The sequence below is a fragment of the Sinohyriopsis cumingii genome, chromosome 16 (genome assembly GCF_028554795.1).
Source record: "Sinohyriopsis cumingii isolate HCF-2022 chromosome 16, ASM2855479v2, whole genome shotgun sequence".
NCBI classification, from domain to species: Eukaryota; Metazoa; Mollusca; class Bivalvia; order Unionida; family Unionidae; genus Sinohyriopsis; species Sinohyriopsis cumingii.
The window spans coordinates 71,311,539-71,331,076 of record NC_142976.1 but is presented as its reverse complement, the minus strand read 5'-3'; the positions used below and the strand labels follow the sequence as shown (position 1 = coordinate 71,331,076).

At 33.9% G+C, this 19,538-nt stretch overlaps 1 protein-coding gene across 3 annotated transcripts in view; it reads right to left on the bottom strand.

The window, feature by feature from the left end:
- LOC149780752 (stimulated by retinoic acid gene 6 protein-like) overlaps positions 1-19,538 on the bottom strand; it is a 176,746-nt gene that overhangs the window by 108,688 nt on the left and 48,520 nt on the right. For all 3 annotated transcript variants that reach the window (XM_089937823.1, XM_089937824.1, XM_089937822.1), the window contains 5 exons: positions 9,166-9,274; positions 8,609-8,726; positions 7,368-7,525; positions 5,740-5,788; positions 4,403-4,520 (listed from right to left, as the gene is read on the bottom strand). In XM_089937823.1, coding sequence (XP_089793949.1) covers positions 4,403-4,520; positions 5,740-5,788; positions 7,368-7,525; positions 8,609-8,726; positions 9,166-9,274 — 552 coding nt within the window. The remainder of the gene's footprint in view (positions 1-4,402; positions 4,521-5,739; positions 5,789-7,367; positions 7,526-8,608; positions 8,727-9,165; positions 9,275-19,538) is intronic.

Below are 19,538 nucleotides of genomic sequence, written 5' to 3'. Positions count from 1 at the left end.
AGCCTTATCCAGCTAGATCATCACAAAGAGTATTTCAGGGACAATTGCGAGTGGCTTATTGCCTGCTACCTTGGTCAGCAAAGGCAAAGTCGACTTTACCTGTTCTAGGAATGGACTCAGTAACAAGAAGTGTACCAGTCTTCGAATGAGTAGTGTCAGATCGCCGGAAGTTCGTCTACTAAAATCCTTATTTCATATTCTACCACTCGGCAGCACTGCAAGATAGTCGTCTTTATTTTTGCTGTTCATTGGTTCGGTGTGTCTGCTTCTTACACTCTGGCATCACCCTTGTCGTCCGTATTGTAGTCCATAGTAATTCGCTGCTGTTTCTCGAGGACAGATATACGTGAACATACAGCTACCACAGGCCCTCCATCTTGCAAGCGAGTGGAATTTTAGGCAAAATGATGTCATGGATACGGAGGTGCCCCATCTCATGCCACTACATAGGTCTGTTTCTGTAAATTGAAAGCCTACCCCTAGACAACGTTGGCTAGTATCATGCTTCCCCACAATTGTGTAGACACAATACGTAACCATGGCAACCACAGTGTCGGTCAATGAGTAAGAAGCCTATAGAACAGGATGCGCATGCCGTTGAGGATGAGATGCGATATCGGCCGGTAGTCTTCTGAGATATCTTTGCTGTACCTGGTCAATAATTAGGTGGAGTTCTGCGTCAAGCTCTGTATGCAGGGGGCTGTTGCTGTATGCTAAGACCTCGCTCTTGTCTTGGTAGAGCTGCCAACATGCTACCGTGTTATATCGTCTGCGGTTAGTCCGTAGACAATATTTGCTACGTACGCTTTGTCGCAGTCACTGACCTGCGAGCAGAGCAGTACAGCTTAACGAATATCTTCGTTGCATTATCAAGCACAATTTGTGCGGAACAAGCTATCTGAGGATTTAAAATTCAATCACCTTTCCTTTGCATACATTAGTACTGTGCCCAAAGACAAAGTATTGTCTTGAGGGATATTAAGTGGGGTCAATGTTTGTAACCTCCACCAGGAAAATGCGGCCAGGAAAAAATGGACCATCTCGGTTTCTGCGGATAGCCAAAATTAGAATGCACAGGCAAAGATGGCAGTCTGAATATCATAGCTGTACAGGTGCGGAGAATGCGAATACAAAGAAGGTTATTCTGGAACTATGTAATAAAAACAGTTGTTGTGGCCCAAGAGAGTAAGTGAGTCTTGGCTGTAGTGTGAGAGCGAAACCCGTAGGATCATTTCTTTGAAAAGCTGTTTCATCCATCCATTAACCTGTCGGTAGCGCTTCTCGGTTCAGCGCCGAACCGAAACAGCCTGGCTTGATATTATGAATATGATACAGCTCACGGATAAGATCATCAAGCTCCTTCCGGGTGATTCAAACCAATTCCGTGTATGCCTTTTCAAGGGCAGTAGTATGGAGGTCTTTCACGATGTTGTTGGCAGGGTTGATGGAGATGATAATCTCTTTAACTTTGCTAGGAGGAAGCCATTCGCCGCTGAGCTGCTCTGTACTTTGGTGGCTGAGCTTCTACCTGGACAGGTTTGTTGTCGTAAAGCTGCTTAAATGTCTCAACCTCCTGTTATGAGGCACAAGTGCAAGGCCGGAGGTTCACGTCTTGCATTGTCGTGTGCAATGCGTTTCTTAGGCTTAAATATGTAAACAACATTGCCATGAATGTCGATAGCAATATAAGTTATCCACCACTTGCGCAACCCAACCTCTTCATCATCCCAACATATTTCCCAATGCTTGTTGTCTGCAGCGTAAAATGTATCAGAGCGGATAAGCTTGCACAATCCATCGAAAGACATGTATTGATTGACGTCAGTCGGCGCATCTCAAGAGCAGTCTTGTACTAACCTAAAAATGCACAGACATATAATGAAAGTCTGGACTAGCACTGATTGATCGTAAATTGTTCACCCAATTGGGGTACACAGAAGTCTGAATTGTATGACTTTCCCGTAACTTCTTTTCTGGCCAATCAAGCGGAGATTCTTTGTTTTCTTCGTGTATGAAGCCACAGGTCTCCAGCCACGTTAATCTTCGTTAGGCATACAATGGTTATGAAAAAGATTTGTGTCACTTGAAGCACGATCGTACAGTGTTTTATGAAAACGATTGGCATCCTTTTGTTTAAGCATAACACCAACCTTTGTAATGACACGAGTCCAAGTCCTATCACTTTTGATTTTGCCTCGAAGACAGAACTCAGCCTCTTCAAAGTAGGTATGCTCTTCATTATCCAACAGTGTGGACCTGATAGTATGAATGGGCGCTTCGTGCTTGTGTGCCAGACGTGGAGCCGGTGCAAACTTTAAATCTCTGAATATATTTTATTTACCCTATAATTCCTTATGGACATTCTTTCACCATTATTATTGTAAATCAAGCTGTCGCCTGGTCCCTTGTTCTTTATACACCAAAGAATACTGCAGCTTATTGTTCCCACACGGAACATAGAGCCATATTTAGACTGCGTTCCCTTTACACACGACCGATATATATTTTGCGAAACCCGCTAAGACATTGTTACACTAGACAGTCTTACCAAGCATCGATCACTGACAAAGGTCATGGCCTTACATTGTCGTTATACGTATACTTATTGTGTCACACTATTTCAAAATATTTTTTTTACACATACCATTTTCTCTAAGACTGCGCAGGGCCATACGGCAACCTTGAGGCGTGAAAAAATTGTATGTCCTGTCTGGGGATGAAAGGAGAAATATTTTAGATCGTGGTGCCACGGCGCATAGCTAGCCGCATGTCCTACTCGCAGAAATAGTTTTGGGTTTGGTTTGGTGCTTTACGACACAGCAACACAGTTAGGTTATTTAGTGCCGAGGCGATTGGAGGAAAGCAACGTGCCCAATGACACAAAAGGTAGCTGACCCTGGCTGGTCCGGTGCTAGGATTCGACTCCGTACCCTTTCAGTCGTGAGTCCGGTGCACTCACCGCTAAGCCAACGCGTCTACACGCAGAAATTTGACTGATGGTCTAAGCACGATGGATATCAAGATGGGTTTTTTACCCCAAGATTTCTTATGGTGCCTAGTTGGTCTTAAATAAAATGTATCTCGATATGATATTCAACATGACTGATTTATGATGTTGGTACATAGTGAAAATGGTGCCGTTTTGACATCCAGTATGTCGACCATCGTAGCCATCTTGAAAATCTTTTTATTGCTACTCTTCCTTAATGAAATATCATATCAACATGGTTTTTATCAAAAAGCTAATTCTGATATCTACTGTGTCCAAATGAAAATGGTACTCATCTGATCTCAAATACTGCTGACACAATGAATATATTGAAAATCATCACTAATTCTCCTGAAGGGATAAACAAATAACCCGAAAGATTTCTAATTGTGTCTTGTTTATCTTAAATGAAAACGGTGCCGATCTTTTGTTCAATCTGGCTGCCACAATGGCTAATTTAAAATTATTATGGATTTAATACTCAGCAGTGGAAATGATGAAACGGTCTTATCTTGAGATGCTGAAAATTCGTTTCGGAAATGAGAGCGTCAGTTCCTTTGAAGGAAATGCTAGAATTAACTTACGTAATTTATTCCATGATAAGGCGAGGGATCGAACCCAATATATAAGTTTAAGTAAAAAGATATATGCAAAATGTTATTTCATCGTCATATAATTGGAGGACGTGTTGAACTGTGAAAGGGTGGTGAATCATCTTGGTATTATTTACGGGGACGACAGAAGGTACCAATAGGTAGAGCCATTCTTCACCAGCCAATTGTCGTCCATTCATGCGTTCCACAAGGATGTGGAACAAAGTGGATCGACGATTCTTTTGATTAGTGAAGGTGAGATAATGTATGTTTCCAGATCCTTTCACAAAACTACACAGAAAAAAAGATAAGCACAAGTTTTAGCATGGAAATGAAACATTGTTAATACTGCTGTTTTTAGTGGAAAAGTGATACCTACTACTATGTCTAGCTATCGACTATTGCAATACCTCCTGCTATGTCTAGCTATCGACTATTGCAATACCTACTGCTATGTCTAGCTACCGACTATTGCAATACCTACTGCTATGTCTAGCTATCGACTATTGCAATACCTACTGCTATGTCTAGCTACCGACTATTGCAGATGAGACAAAGCAGCTTGAAATAGGGTATTTTACTTGATTGTTATATCAATATCATTTTATCTCACCTTCTTTTGGATTTCGACATAAAGACCATGGCCAGCGTCTTTTTTCAAAAAGAGGTAGCCGTTTTGATCAGAAAGAGGAAAAAGAAAACACCTAAATATTGTTTTGAGGGGAATGGGATTATCATCAATCACGATCTTCATCATCAGCAGAATACGGTATGTAGAGATATCTTTCATAAAACTTAAGTACGAGTTACATATACTTACGCTATGGTTTTAATCGGGCCAAGAAATGAACTGGGTAACTTTCCAGTTATGGGTAAAACGAGGAACACTGCCACAATCATTCCGAGGATGGTAAAAGCAGTATACAGAATTATAAATCCTGAAACAGGAGTCGTCGTTTATATTAAAAATAGGTTATCAGTACTGATAATGTTAAACTCTAATAAATCTTTTGTCTAGCTCAAAACATAAGTGGTGTGGATAACAAGATAATCTTTTTGGTCGAAATATTCTACAAAACAGGTTAATAAATTGTTTTAAGAACTGAACTTCATATTGTACAGGTTTTTCTTGAAGGCTGCTCAAACATAGCGTGTATTCGATTTTCAAGATTTATGACTTCATGAATGCTTTGTTGAGTTTTGAAAACAATAACGAATCTTAATAAAAAACAGTACTATATCTTAACCTTTGTTTATAAATATTGTCAAAACACACAAGAAGGGCGCATCAATACAACAAGTAGTTCCTTTCTTGTGTTGTGAATTGATACTGTTCTAGTTTTCGGCATCACAAAAAGCGATTTTAACCAATTTAAATTCTGGTTAGAAAGGACTAGTACGCTTTTTTTGTAATTTCTGTGATATATTACTGCTACTAATATTACTTGTATTTTGTTATGGTAATCATGATAAAGAACATGTTGGAATAACATATTTATTTTTCAAGACAATATCCTTTAATTCTAAATCATGTTTGTTTAGAACTCCAAAAATCTTATAAAAATACAGTAGTAAATAAAACGTTTTCCACGCTTAAACTGCATGTATGTATGCATGCGTGCATGGGTACGTACTTATGTATGTATGTATGTATGTATGTATGTATGTATGTATGTATGTGTATGTGTGTGTATGTATGTGTATGTCTGTATGTTTGTATGTATATTTGTATGTATGTGTGTGTATGTCTGTATGTATGTATGTTTGTATGTATGTTTGTATGTATGTTTTTATTAGTGCTTAACGAACCACAGCACAAATATGGCTATATGGAGGAAATTAAAAGTAAAGATCTAAAAATATAAAATTACTCGTTGCACAAAAACATTAGCAAGATAAGTCTTCCTGATAAATGTAACATACAGGACTGCAATATGAAAAGTACGGATGTCAAAATTCTATAAATTTCCCAAAATATAAAATGTAATGGCAAAAATATAAAATCCTTAAAAGACATAGTAAAAATTGGTAAACTGCATTCCCTCAAAAAGTCCAAAAATTCTCGCGGATGGTACATGATATGATAAAGATTCTTCAATGAATTGATGGAGAAATAAATAAATGAATAAATGATGGGGATAAATTGGATGTTCTTACCCCATAACATATATGCAATTTGTGATCCAGAATAGGTCAGGTTTCGTGACTGAAAAAAAATTTAAAATAAATAAATAAATAAATTAATAATAATAATAATAATAATAATAATAATAGTGTATTTTTGTAATATATACCACTGGTACATAATACATGTCCATACATCATGCGGTACAATATGATGCTTTTGTGCGTAACAAATCTATTGGAAGTGATATACATGAAAGTAATCATTATTGCATTTTTCGAATTGGATGAGATGCAAGTATGTATTACACATTAATTACACAAACGAATTTCAGGGAAACCCTAGAACTTGCATGAATCAAGTTTTTGGTATTGATCTAGAATCTTATGTAGCAGGAGTCATTGATAAAACGGTTTCTCTAATCTTTAAGGCTTTTGTAATAAATATTGATAAATTAGTCATCAGAATTTTATTAGTATCATTTTGTATAAAAGACCTAAAATTTTTTTTAAAGTTAGATTTTTTATATACAAAGGGAAGTAAATATTTTCTTAGTATTTCTCCATATAGCGGTCAAGCAGTAATAAAATGGAATTCATTTTGGATGTTAAGGTTACAAATTTGACACAATCGTTCCTCATGGCAAACACTTTTATATCTTCCCGTGTTACCTCTGATTGGCAAGTTCCCCACTCTGTGCATAATGATTATATAACAAAAATCGCTATCTCCAAACAATTCTAGGTATCTGACAAATGAATTCTACTTCCAATGACCTATATAAATGCAGTCTTTCCATCGACTTAATCTCATGCTGCAGCTTTTGCCTAAAAATATCTTCACATCTCTGGCTGAACAATCTAAGAAATATATTTTCATCATTGACAACCTGAGGACACCAAACATTGCCAAATCCAAATGTAAACAGAAGCTTTTTAACATTGTTAGCCCAGCGATCACTACCCCCCCCCCATCTTAAGTGTAAATTGTAACATTGTTTAGGATCTCTGTCTGTTGGCATTTTTTAGTACTCTTAACCGATATTTCAAAATACGTTTATATGTTATACACTGCATACAAGCTGTCTTCGCGTCAAGCAGACGATGCAATCCAGTTACGGGTAATCTGCCAAATTTTGAAAGACTTTGCTTCAAAATATGCATAGCCTTCAGCGCCTGTAAGGACAGAGTTTCTGGCACATATACCAAGATTTTTTTTAATGAAAAATATCCATCCTAAATACTTATAATATGGTTCAATCTTTACCTCTGTATGGTCATAGGGCCACTTTTCGTAAGTTCTGAGATAGCCACCTCTGCGAAATACAACCACTCTTGTTTATTTCCATATTCAATTTTAATTTCTACTTTGGGCAATAATAATAATAATAATAATAATAATAATAATAATAATATACAGGAAGAAAAAGAGGAAAATTATGATAATAATTATCCCTGCACAGTGCAAGTTTTTTTTTATCTGACATGTGAGCTGAGCATGAATCACGTGCGTGACTTGAATAATTTAAAACTGCAAAAACAAAAATAATAAAAGCCAGATCATACATTGTTTGTTTCTTAATACAAAGCGCTCATTTAGTCGCATTAAATATTTCGTGTTTCTGAATAAACACATTAATCTGGTCTAAAATATCACTTACCACTATAGAGGATGCACCGATGTCCTCCTTTTTTATCAAGAATTTAGAGTAGTCTCCCTTGTAAAGCCTTTTAATGTCTGCTCGATAACTCAGAAGGATCCCAGTTACATTTACCAAGGTCACTAAACCAGACAAAATCAGTCCAATGGCCGACGACGCTTAAAAAGAATTTAAACAGAGGACTACTGGAATGTTGTGGCTTCATGGAAAATACTTGATGAAAGAACAAAAGTTCATTCTTATGCCAACACTATTTTCACAGATGTTATTTCTCTAACTGATTCTTGCACAATCCATGATACTGCGTTGGACATGATACGTATTTGTAATTTTTAATTTCAGTGATAAGTCATTTATGTATAACAATTTCCATGAATCCCATTGTTTCTTGCAATTTTGTTTCATTGATAAATGTAACAAAATGCTTATAGCTAAACACACAATATCAAAAACTAAGACCAGCTCTATAGCTAACGTTTATCAAGAAAATAAATACTCTTTCATGTCCGAAATTTAAAAAATCTGAATGTTTACAATTATATAAAAATGTTTCCTTGCATAAATATCACAAGTTTTAATACTCTTTTTGCGGCGCCAGTGACAAATCATTCATAGACAAAATATAGAAACTACTATCTGAAAGTTATTTAAACAAAAAAGTCAAAAGATTGAAAATAATGGACATAACGAATTATTGAAAAAAAAATACCACACTAAATTTACATGCAAGAAGGTGTGACAAGCAACTGAAACCTTAACCTTGCAACCATTACTGTACAGTAGTAAAGTAATGAACCATCATTACTGGAATCAGATCAACTGATGGACTGTTGACCGGTTTTGAACATGCGTTTTGCATAAAATATGCATGTAATCGCTGCTTACATAAAAGAACATGAAACATGCTATTTATTTTGCATGAAAGCTTATCTGCTATGGGTGCAAACGTTATAACACATTTGCTTCATGGCTTAAAGAAGCAAAAATTATATTATTCTTATTTACAGTATGATGTAATCGCGCTAACCAATCGTTTTATATAGTTGTTTAATGATTGCTTTTTCAAAGTTTTGGGCATTTCATGCAAACAAATGTCCCTTTATAAATTTGTCCAATTTTATGTTTCGTCCTTTCAGTCTTTTGTCATTTTTAAGATTCATATGACATAGGACACGTCATTTTTGTTTTCTTAATTATTTTCTCTTTCAACTGTTTGCCATGCACCCCTTTTAATCTCGTACCTGCAACAACATCCACTAGAGAAATAAGTAGATCCTCATTACTTGAACCAAACGATTTGATGAACTCTTTACCGCTCTTGACCACGTCTTTTGTATAAAATATCCAGGTAATCGCTACCTACACAGAAGAACATAAAACATGTTATTCATTTTGCAGCAAGGCTTTAATGCTACGTATGGAACAATTAAAAATACATTCACTTTATAGCATAGAAAGCACATCGTGTATTTATTATTATTATTATTTACAGTATGATTTGTAATTCACCTACGCTATGCGTGTCTTCACTACGATGACCTGAAGTCAGAATGAATCTAACTCTAGTATTTAGAGCGAAGGCAAACTTCACAATCTGGAGATTTCTTTAACTCCTGTATAAAACCAGCGTATGCAATTAATTCTCTGATTCACACGCTTCTAAATTACTGTACACACTTTCATTTTAATACTGTATATTATTTAACTCTGTTAGTGACCCGGAAAGTGAAGTTTACTTCAATTAAAAGTTGAAACAAGTTCAACTGATCAAAGGTGAAAGAGTTAATTACCAACTCACCTGGTATATACAGAGTATAGCAACGGTAAATGTTACTATTATCTTGGATGAATACGTAAAGGTTGGATCCTTTTTATAAGTATAGAACTTCAGTATGTTATCCACATCACTGTATAAAAAAAAATTAAATAAAGTGGACGAAAGCTAAAATGAAATAAAAATGAAATGGTGTACCATTCACGACGATATTTTGATCCATCATTAAATGCAGTCTATCTCAAAATTATTCCATATACAATAAAACTGATAAAGGGTGATTCATTGATTGACCGTTAAAATGCATAATTCCGCTTTGTTTTTGCTATCTTTAGGCCTTTATTTTGGACGATCCTTATTATTTCGGTCAGTATAATGATATTCGTAACTCCGTGGATTTTATCGTCAAGTTTAATGTAAATTTTTGGATGTTATCGCTTTTATGAATTTCGGATATCCTCATATTTTATTAAAAAAATTATGAATACAGTGAATTTTGGATATCTTCGGATTTTATCGATAAATTATATGAAGAATTCTTAAATTATTATAGAAATTACTGTAACCCATAGGAAATACATTAGGAAACAAAATGGATGTGCTGAAATAACATTGATATTTTAATGTGTTCTTTAACGGTTGGCAAGTATGACTTTTATTTGGAAAGACAAGACTTGAAATAAAAATTAAGCAATAAACTGAGATGTAATAATTGAGTATGCAAACATTAAATGTATGCAATATTTATTTTAGATCGTTCCACATCAAAACACTACTGTCTTCTCTGTCTTTGTCCTAGACTAATATTCCCCCTAGTATTTAACATGGTAGCAAAATGTTACTACTACTACTACAAGTACCACTACTACTACTGCTGCTGCTACTACTACTACCTTGCTGAAGGGGTCTAACTGCACTGGTACTAAGAAGAAAGAAAAAATAAAGGATATACAACTGATTGTTACTCCTTTTTCATACATTGAAGGTTTGTAGATTTTATGACGGGTAATTTGAACCTTCATACAAAACTGAGTTATATATTACTTTCTATACAATGACTCACATAGTGTTATTTTACACAACAATATACTCTTTTACTAATAACTTTAAAAAATAATTATTTGAACAGTATTGAAGTTGAGTAATATATTTGTATTATTTATCGCGTAAAGCATAACACAAATTTATTTACAAATTATTACATCCCACTTCATGCTAAGAAATAATTTTTTCCCATTTTTAAAACATATTTAAATCATTTAGTGCAAAACATCGACTCTTATAATATTAAATAATTCCTTATTTTATATTCTTTTGCTTGAACAAAATAGAATAGATTTGAAACTTTAGTCATAACCACAACCGTAGATATATTAATCCATTTTTGTGAGTTTTAAAAATTTGAGCTAAATCAATCATTATAGCTTGATGGTGATTTTTTTAAAATAAATCTTTAACATATAACCCATGTCCTGTAAATGTGTTTGGATTTTTAGAACATTTTAATTCTTGTGGGTCTTTATAAAATTAATATAGGTCATTCTTTGTGCGCTTTCACTAGAACATTATTTTTAATTCAATCAGATAAATTTATGTTTGCTATTATTTATTATTTTGTCTGTGTGTATAATTCGGTAATCTTTAATCCATTTGAATATATTACTTCTTATATGCTTTTGAAAAATAAAAGGCAGTAATCACAAGGTTTTAGGGAGATATTGTTTTGGAATGATATATTGTAATAGAGTTTCTATATTTGTCTGATCAATTGAATCGTAATACGTTTATTTTATATTTCACTGTGGAGATATTGGCTTCTTCTGATGAAATAGTAATAGTTTAAAATTTTTGTTTTTAATTTCCATTCAATAATCGTAAGTGGATGTGGTATTAAAACCACATAGTTTCATCGTTCTCTAAGTGATTTGATCTGATCCATTGTTGTTGTGTTTTTTTTCTTTAAGGAAACTATACATTTACCTATAACTATTGATAGTAAAAAAAAACTAAAATAATTAATTTGATTTAGTTAAACCTGACATCCTTTTGCTTGTTTTGTGTAGTGTATATATAATGTTTTACAATTAATCTGAAATTGTACTGTTTAAATTGAATTGATATTTATTATTTTCCACAAGAAGATTTTCCACAAGAAGATTTTTTATACTTTAGGAAATAAGCCTACATAATATAATTCTAGAAAATACCATATAGTCCAAAACTGTAAAGTGATACATACACGGTTGTGGATATTAAAGCTCGTACAATTTAACTCAAAACTGTAAAAACATTTCTTTTTATAAAATTTCAGTATCATAATAAGGAAGTACTGCATTTGGTAAAACTATATTTCTACTTAATGTCATTCAAAATTAAATATTTATTTATTCGCAAACAACCTACTAAAACTGGTTTAAAGAAAACATTTGACACAAAATTAAATAACAAGTAAATTTTGTTCTACATGGACTACCATTGTTATTGCAGATAAGCCTGATATTTACGGGGAATCTAAATTCTTTATAGAGTTTGCCTGATTTAATGGAAAAGGCATTGGATGTAAGGAAGCTAGTTTTTCTTATTTAGTCAGTTGACATTCCAAGAACATTTATTTCCTAGAGGTAAATCAAGTAGAACAATAAGTTTAAAAGTCAGTTATATAACATTTAAAAATGTTAGAGATTTAGGAGAAATTATTTTTAGCGTCCCTTATATTTGCAAAAGATGGGCAAACACATATGGAAGGTATTCAAATGAGCCAAAAAATCATTCACTTACTGATTTATTATTTGAGATCCTCAAAATAATCTTCCTTTTTAGTTATTTACTAATATAGTCCCTTCTGATTCCAACTTGATTAAAACCTTTAAGGAAAAATAGTATCAATAAATTAACTCCCAAGCATATCGTAGAAATAAATTTACTTGGATGTTCTTTTATCGTAAATTTAAGTTCTTTTTCTTCTTCATTAAAATAAAATTTTAGACGCGTTTCCACTCCATTAATCCGAACATTTGATTAGCAAAACCATCTTGTTAAAGAAAGTCGGATGTAAAAACCTTATCTTGATTTAGAACAACAGATTATTGAAATAAACCGTTATTGCTACCAAAAGGACCAGTACCATTAGGGCCATCAACGTCATAAGGTCTGTCGGTATTATTAGGTCTGTCGGTATCATTAGGTCCATCAGTTTCATTTGGGTAATCAGTATCTTCAGGTCCGTCAGTATCATTTGGTCCAGCAGTATCATTATATATATCAGTACCATTAAGTCCATCTGTATTATTAGGTCTGTTAGTACCATTAGGTCCATCAGTATAACTATGTCCATCAGTATCATTAGGTACATCAGTATCTTTAGGTCTGTCAGTACCATTATGTCCAACAGTATCATTAGATCCATCGATATCATTAGGTCCATCAGCATCATTAGGTCCATCAGTATCATAAGGTATGCCAGTACCACTAGGTTCATCAGTACCAATTATATCCATCAGTATTATTAGATCCATCAGTATATTTAGGTCTGCCAGTAACATTAGGCCATCAATATCATTAGGTCCATCAATATCATTATGTCTACAAGTATCAATAGGTTCATCAGCATATTTAGGTCTGTCAGTACCATTAGGCTGATCAGTAACATTAGGTCCATCAGAATCATTAGCTCCATCAGTATGATTAGAGCCATCCGTTTCATTAGGTTCAACTGTACCATTACGTCTATCAGTACCATTAGGTCCATCAGTATTATTAGGTCTATCAGTATCATTAGGTCCATCATTATCACTATGTCCATCAGTATCGTTAGGTCCATTATCATTTAAGGTCGGCCAGTACAATTATGTCCACCAGTATTACTATGTCCATCGGTATATTTAGGTCTGTCAGTATGATTACGTCCATCAGTACCATTAGGTCCATCAGTATTCTTAGATCCATCAGTATCTTTAGGTCTGTCAGTACCATTATGTCCATCAGCATCGTTAGGTCTATCAGTATAATTATTTTCATCAGAATCATTAGCTCCATCAGTATCTTAAGGTCTGTCAGTACCTTTAGATCCATCAGTATCATTAGGTCCATCATTAGGTCTATCGGTATCATTAAGTCCATCAGTATCATTAGGTCTATCAGTAGTATTATGTTCATCAGAATCATTAGGCTCATATGTATCGTTAGGTCTGTCAGTACCATTAGGTCCATCAATATCATTAGGTCAATTGGTATCTTTAGATCCATCAGTATCTCTAGTTCCATCATTATCCTTATGTCTATCAATATATTTAGGTCTGTCAGTACTATTAGACCATCATTGTCACTAGGCCCATCATTATCATTAGCTCCATCAGTTTCATTAGGTCCATCAGTACCTTTAGATCCATCAGTATCATTAGGTCCATCATTCGGTCTATCGGTGTCATTAAGTCCATCAGTATCTTTAGGTCTGCCAGTACCACTAAATCCATCAGTATCATTATATCAATCAGTATCATTAGGTCCATAGCATCTTTAGTTCTGTCAGTACCATTAGGTCCATCAGTACCGTTAGGTCTATCAAAATCATTAGCTCCAATAGTATCTTTGGGTCTGTCAGTACCATTAGCTCCATCAGTATCATTCGGTCCATCACTAGCATTAGGTCCATCAGTATCACTTTGCCCATCAGTATGTTAAAGTCCATAAGTATCTTTAGGTCTGCCAGTACCGTTAGGTCCATCAGTATCATTAGGTCTATCAGTAGTATTATGTTCATCAGAATCATTAGGTCCATATGTATCGTTCGGTCTGTCAGTACCATTAGGTCCATCAGTATCATTAGGTTAATTGGTATCTTTAGATTCATCAGTATCTCTAGTTCCATCATTATCCTTATGTATATCAATATATTTAGGTCCGTCAGTACTATTAGATTCAACAGTGTCATTAGGTCCATCAATATCATTAGCTCCATCAGTATTATTAGGTCCATCAATACCAATAGGTCCATCAGTACCATTAAGTCCATGAGTATTCTTAGATCCATCAGTATCATTAGGTCCCTCACTATATTTAGGTCTGTTAGTACCATTAGATCCATCATTATCATTAGGTCCATCAGCATCATTAGATAAATCAGTATCTTTAGATCCATCAGTTTCATTAGATCCAACAGTACCATACCGTCAATCATTATTATTCGGTCCATCAGTATCATTACATCCATGAGTATCACTATGTCAATGAGTATCATTAGGTCCATCAACATCTTTAGGTCGGCCAGTACAATTCTTTCCATCAGTATCATTATGTTCATCAGTATATTTAGGTCTGTCAGTACCATTAGGTCCATCAGTACAATTGGGTCCATCAGTATCATTAGGTCCATCGGTATCATTAGTTCTATCAGTATCGTTAGGCCTGTCAGTACCATTAGGTGTATGAGTATTCTTAGATCCATCAGTATCTTTAGGTCTGTCAGTACCATTTTGTGTATCAGTATCATTAGGTCCAGTCTGTATTATGTTCATTAGTATCATTTGTTCCACCAGTATATTTAGGTCTGTCAGTACCATTATGTCCATCAGTATCATTAGGTCCATCAGTATCATTAGTTCCATCAGTATCTTTAGGTCTGTCGGTACCATTAGGTCTGTCAGTATCATTAGGTCCATCAGTACATTTAGTCCATCAGTATCTATTTGGTCCATCAGTATCGTTAGGTTCATCGGTACCACTAGTCCATCAGTATCGTTAGATCCATCAGTACCATTAGGTCCATCAGTACCATTAGGTCTATCAATATCATTAGGTCCATCAGTACCATTAATCCATCAGTTTCATTAGGTCCATCATTATCATTAGGTCCATCAGCACCTATAGGTCTATCAGCATCATTAGGTCTATCAGTATCATACGGTTCTTCAGTACAAATAATCCATCAGTATCATTAGGTCCATCAGTACTATTAGGTCCATCAGTACCATTACGTCCATCAGTATCATTAGGTCTATCAGCACTATTAGGTCTATCAGTATCATTAGGTCTATCAGTTTCATTATTCCATCAGTATCATTAGGTCCATTAGTACCATTAATCCATCAGTATCATTAGGTCCATTAGCACCATTAGGTCTATCAGTATCATTAGGTCCATCATTATCTTTAGGTCCATCTGTACCATTTGGTCTGTCAGTATCATCAGAAATACTTAAAGAGGCTTTATTATTATCCAAATCGTTTTATTATTTTAGACGTAAAATATTTTTCTCCGGTAAGCTTCTTAATGATATAATTCTTTATCAGTTGAAATTAAAGCATTATTAATATAAAAGTCTGTTTGTTGTATTAGCAGATGTATGAGATTATTGACTGGTCCTGTTAAACGATCTTTGTATTGCTATCAGAGTTGGTACAATATGAACAGTTCCGTTATTTTTGGAAGTTGAAAAGTTAAATTTAAGTTATTAAAGGTAAAGAAATGTATAGAATTTTCTTTTGATTAGAAATATAAAAAAGCATTCCAAATGTTCATTTTCAATACTAGTTTTGGAAGAGAAGGTTTGAATCTGGTAAGATTCGTTTGCTAACACATTTTTTCCTCTGTCAAACACATAAAGTTGTTTTGTTAAAGAAACTTTTGATTTCTAGCATCAAAGGAAGCCATGATTATGATTTAGATCATTTTGAAATTTCAGTCCTTGTTATACCCTTTTTATAATTACAGATCTATTATGAACGTTTGATTTTTTTCAAATCCACAAATCAATTATTTTTCAATCTTTTTTGAAAATGCCAGTTCTTCATATATGACAAGAAGTCCATAATTGTTTGTTACAGGAGTTTTAAATTCAAACATAGCACTGATTTCTCAACTGCGATTTAAATTATAAACAGATTGACTGTCGTCAGATTAAATAGTTTAATAGATAGATAGCAAGAGTACTAATTATATCAGGTTTAACAAATATTTTATAATTATAGCATAGTGTAAAGGATGCCATGTCAAGATCAAAGAGGATTCGTCTGGCTAAATGGAGCAAGAAACAAGCTTGATGAGCTCCATCAGAAATAGAAAAGTCTTCTTTAATAGGTTCTGAATTTTATACTTGATTATTAATATGAATATAAGATTTGACACTTATATTTTCTCAAAGACGAAAAACTTTTTAATATATGCTCCTATCGAAGCATCCTGTTTCACCAAATAAGAAATGAATCGTTATGGAATGGTATTTAGAAAATATTATTCCAATGAAAAGAAGTTAAACATTTAATTAGTGCATGCATTTTAAGATTTGCAGAAATAAAGGTATAATCAATGCTTTAATTGTTTTGGAATTACTTTTGATGCCCTAAATATAAATATGAATCTACTTTTACTTTCCAAACTGGGGTTGAGAGTTGGGAAGCTGGGGTCTGAGTGGTATAGAGCACTCGCCTTTACCGATTACTGCCAGCTCACCTCTGTCCACGTGGGTTCGGTCCCTCTTCCCGGAGTATCCCCGGGTTCTTCTTCCACCAGTTATATTGACCGCCATGTATAGCCTATTATGTGCTGAAAAATGGCGTTAAATCCACAACAGCAATAACAACTTTATAAACTCGAAGATTAATATCATCAACAGTATATTTACGCGTTATATTACAATATATATCATAATACAAAAATTCACGCGAGTTCAAATATATCTTTAATTTAATCAATTTGAAGTTTTTAATTTTAAACGTATTTTCTTTCAAATAAGCTAATAGATAAAAGGCGCGATGTTATCAAATGTTATATTTTTTAAAAACGCCGAATCTGAATCGTCAGGATGCCGTTGACTATCATTATTAGAGTATCTGAACAGTTCTTGTCAATATTTTGTGTTAAACGTTTTTAAGCAAAGCATTAATAGCTGTGCTAACTGTCTAAACTAACAGTTGCATCAAAACTGCACTCTGGTTTAGTAATTTTTTATTGAAACGTTAAAGCAGTTACTTGTATTGTTAGGACCAATCAACCAAAATTACAAAATGTGTGCGAGAATTGTATCGGGTATAGTTATTGGATTTATTTTATTGAAACAAAATTGTGTAATCAATAAAACGAACTTCCAATCCTCCATCAAATAATCTGAATTAATTGAATTAAAACCTTGTGTGCATTTTTTTAAGGAAAGATGTTTTACATTTTCAGGATCATCACCGTAAACTTGAATAATCATACTGGGCTTAAACTGCAAACAACAAAAACGTGCCCATACCTCTAAAAACTAATATTTTTTAAAACTTTATCCTTAAAAAAATATATTCGCACTACTTTACAAGAAAAGCTAAAAAAGGAAAAGAATAGTTATAAATCCAAACAAAATAAAACAAACAATATTTTAAAACAGTTGGATAAACATGAAGCAAATACAACGAACAAAAAAGGAACAAAGATTTATACATTTTTTAACCGGACAAGTAAAAACGATTAAAAGGATAATAACAACAAAGGCAAGCAAAATAAATAATATAAACGGATGTATATTTTCTCATGTTTAGATCATACTTTATGTGTGTAATTAAAAATTGTTGCTGTTTAATTTTTAATGTATATATTCTAAAGATAATTTTTTTACAACTTTTAATACTTAGAATATTATAGATATAAAAAATACTTTTAAAATAAGGGATAATGAACGTTTTGGCAAAAGTGAAGCCCTTTGTTTCCATGTCTTTCTTTCAAAAATTAATATAAAAATGTAGCCTTAATAATTATCTATATCTTATCTCTTGACCGATAAGAGTTAAAAAAATACGCATTAAACTTTTAACAATTAAAAGGGAACATCAGTTGTAATTATATTGCTTCCGATATACATAAGAATATTAGAAAAATGGCGTAATTTTCTCCTGTTTTTGGCAAGCCAAAAGGGAAAAAAAATCGAGATAACATTGAGTTTTACTATACAAATGAAAACCACTGGAAGGGAAGGGGAGATAATTCTTTCTTCGTCAATCCGTTTCTTTTTCTACCTTCCTTCGGGACAAATTAATCTGGGAGAAGAGATTACTTTAAATTCCTCGAATGGAAAGAGGAATAACCGTTCCTTACCTTATTCTAAAGAGAAAGAGGATATGGGTTGGTGGTGGGTTTTGTTTAGCTTAGTTTCATTTTGGTTTAATTTTATTGCTATTTGTCTTTTATTTTATTTTTCATTTTTTTTCAATTTTATTTTAAAGGGACGGGGAGGGGAGGTTATACGTTCCTTTCTTTAACCATCTTTCTCCTTTCTTAATGAAAAGGTAAATACAATTTTGTTTGTTTCCACCAAAAATACAAAGTTGGGAAGGTTTAATGAATGCGTTAAAATTGCCATTCCGTTTTTAGCATTTCAGGTGTGTTTTAATGTAACTTTTTTTTGTGGGGGGGGGGGGCTACCATAATTTCTGTAATTCCTAGATTCATGTTACTATTTGCATATTAACTGAGTGAAAAAGTTCAAGGCTATCCAAATTGTACATACAACATAACCATACAATTCAAGGATGTCCGTAATTTACATTATATTAAAGGCAGAATCAGTGAATATTCTATTGGATGTACTACACATTAGTAGTATAAGGGGTAAGATTAGCGACAATGGGAATTAGCATTAAAAATACCCCCTGGGTAAGATTAGCGACAATGGAAATTTAACATTAACCACCCTGGGTAAGATTAGCGACAATGGAAATTTAACATGGGCAAAAAACCCTGGGTAAGATTAGCGACAATGGAATTTAACATTGAAGAAACGAAAAAAAAGGAAATACTGAGATTAGCGACAAAGGCATTCGAACAATGGAAAAAAAATATCGATTCTAGGGACAAAGGCAATTGAACATGGGGAGTAGAGTTTGGGTCTGTCTAGGGACAAGAGGAATTGAACATGGGAATAGAGTTTGGGTTTGTCTAGGGACAATGGGGAATTGAACATGTTAGAAAAAAACTACTTTAGGGACAAGGGGAATTGAACATGGGATTTTTTTTAAAAAAATTTTTATAAAGGGGTAGGCAATCGAAAGGCTATCTCTTTTCGAGAAATGTGGGTGGCCCTGAAAAGGGCCTTTGGATTTATGTTAATATTAATATTAACATAGACGGCATCTGTCACATCTTCTTCTTAAACTCCTTCTAACTGCAGGTCCATAAACAAGTACCCTCTTGAGGCATCCTTGTCTTTCTATGTAAACTCTTCTCATCCATAGACTAGTATCTGTCCTATCAACAACAGTCCACTTGGACCGGACATACATGAGCATGTCCGTCCTAAACATCATTGAAGACACAAGGCTGGATGATTCAACTGTGGTCCACATCGTGAGGCGACGAGAACAGGTGAATCAATGCAGTGAACTGCGCTTATTTATAGGTAGAGGAAGGATTGAAACGGATTGAGTTCA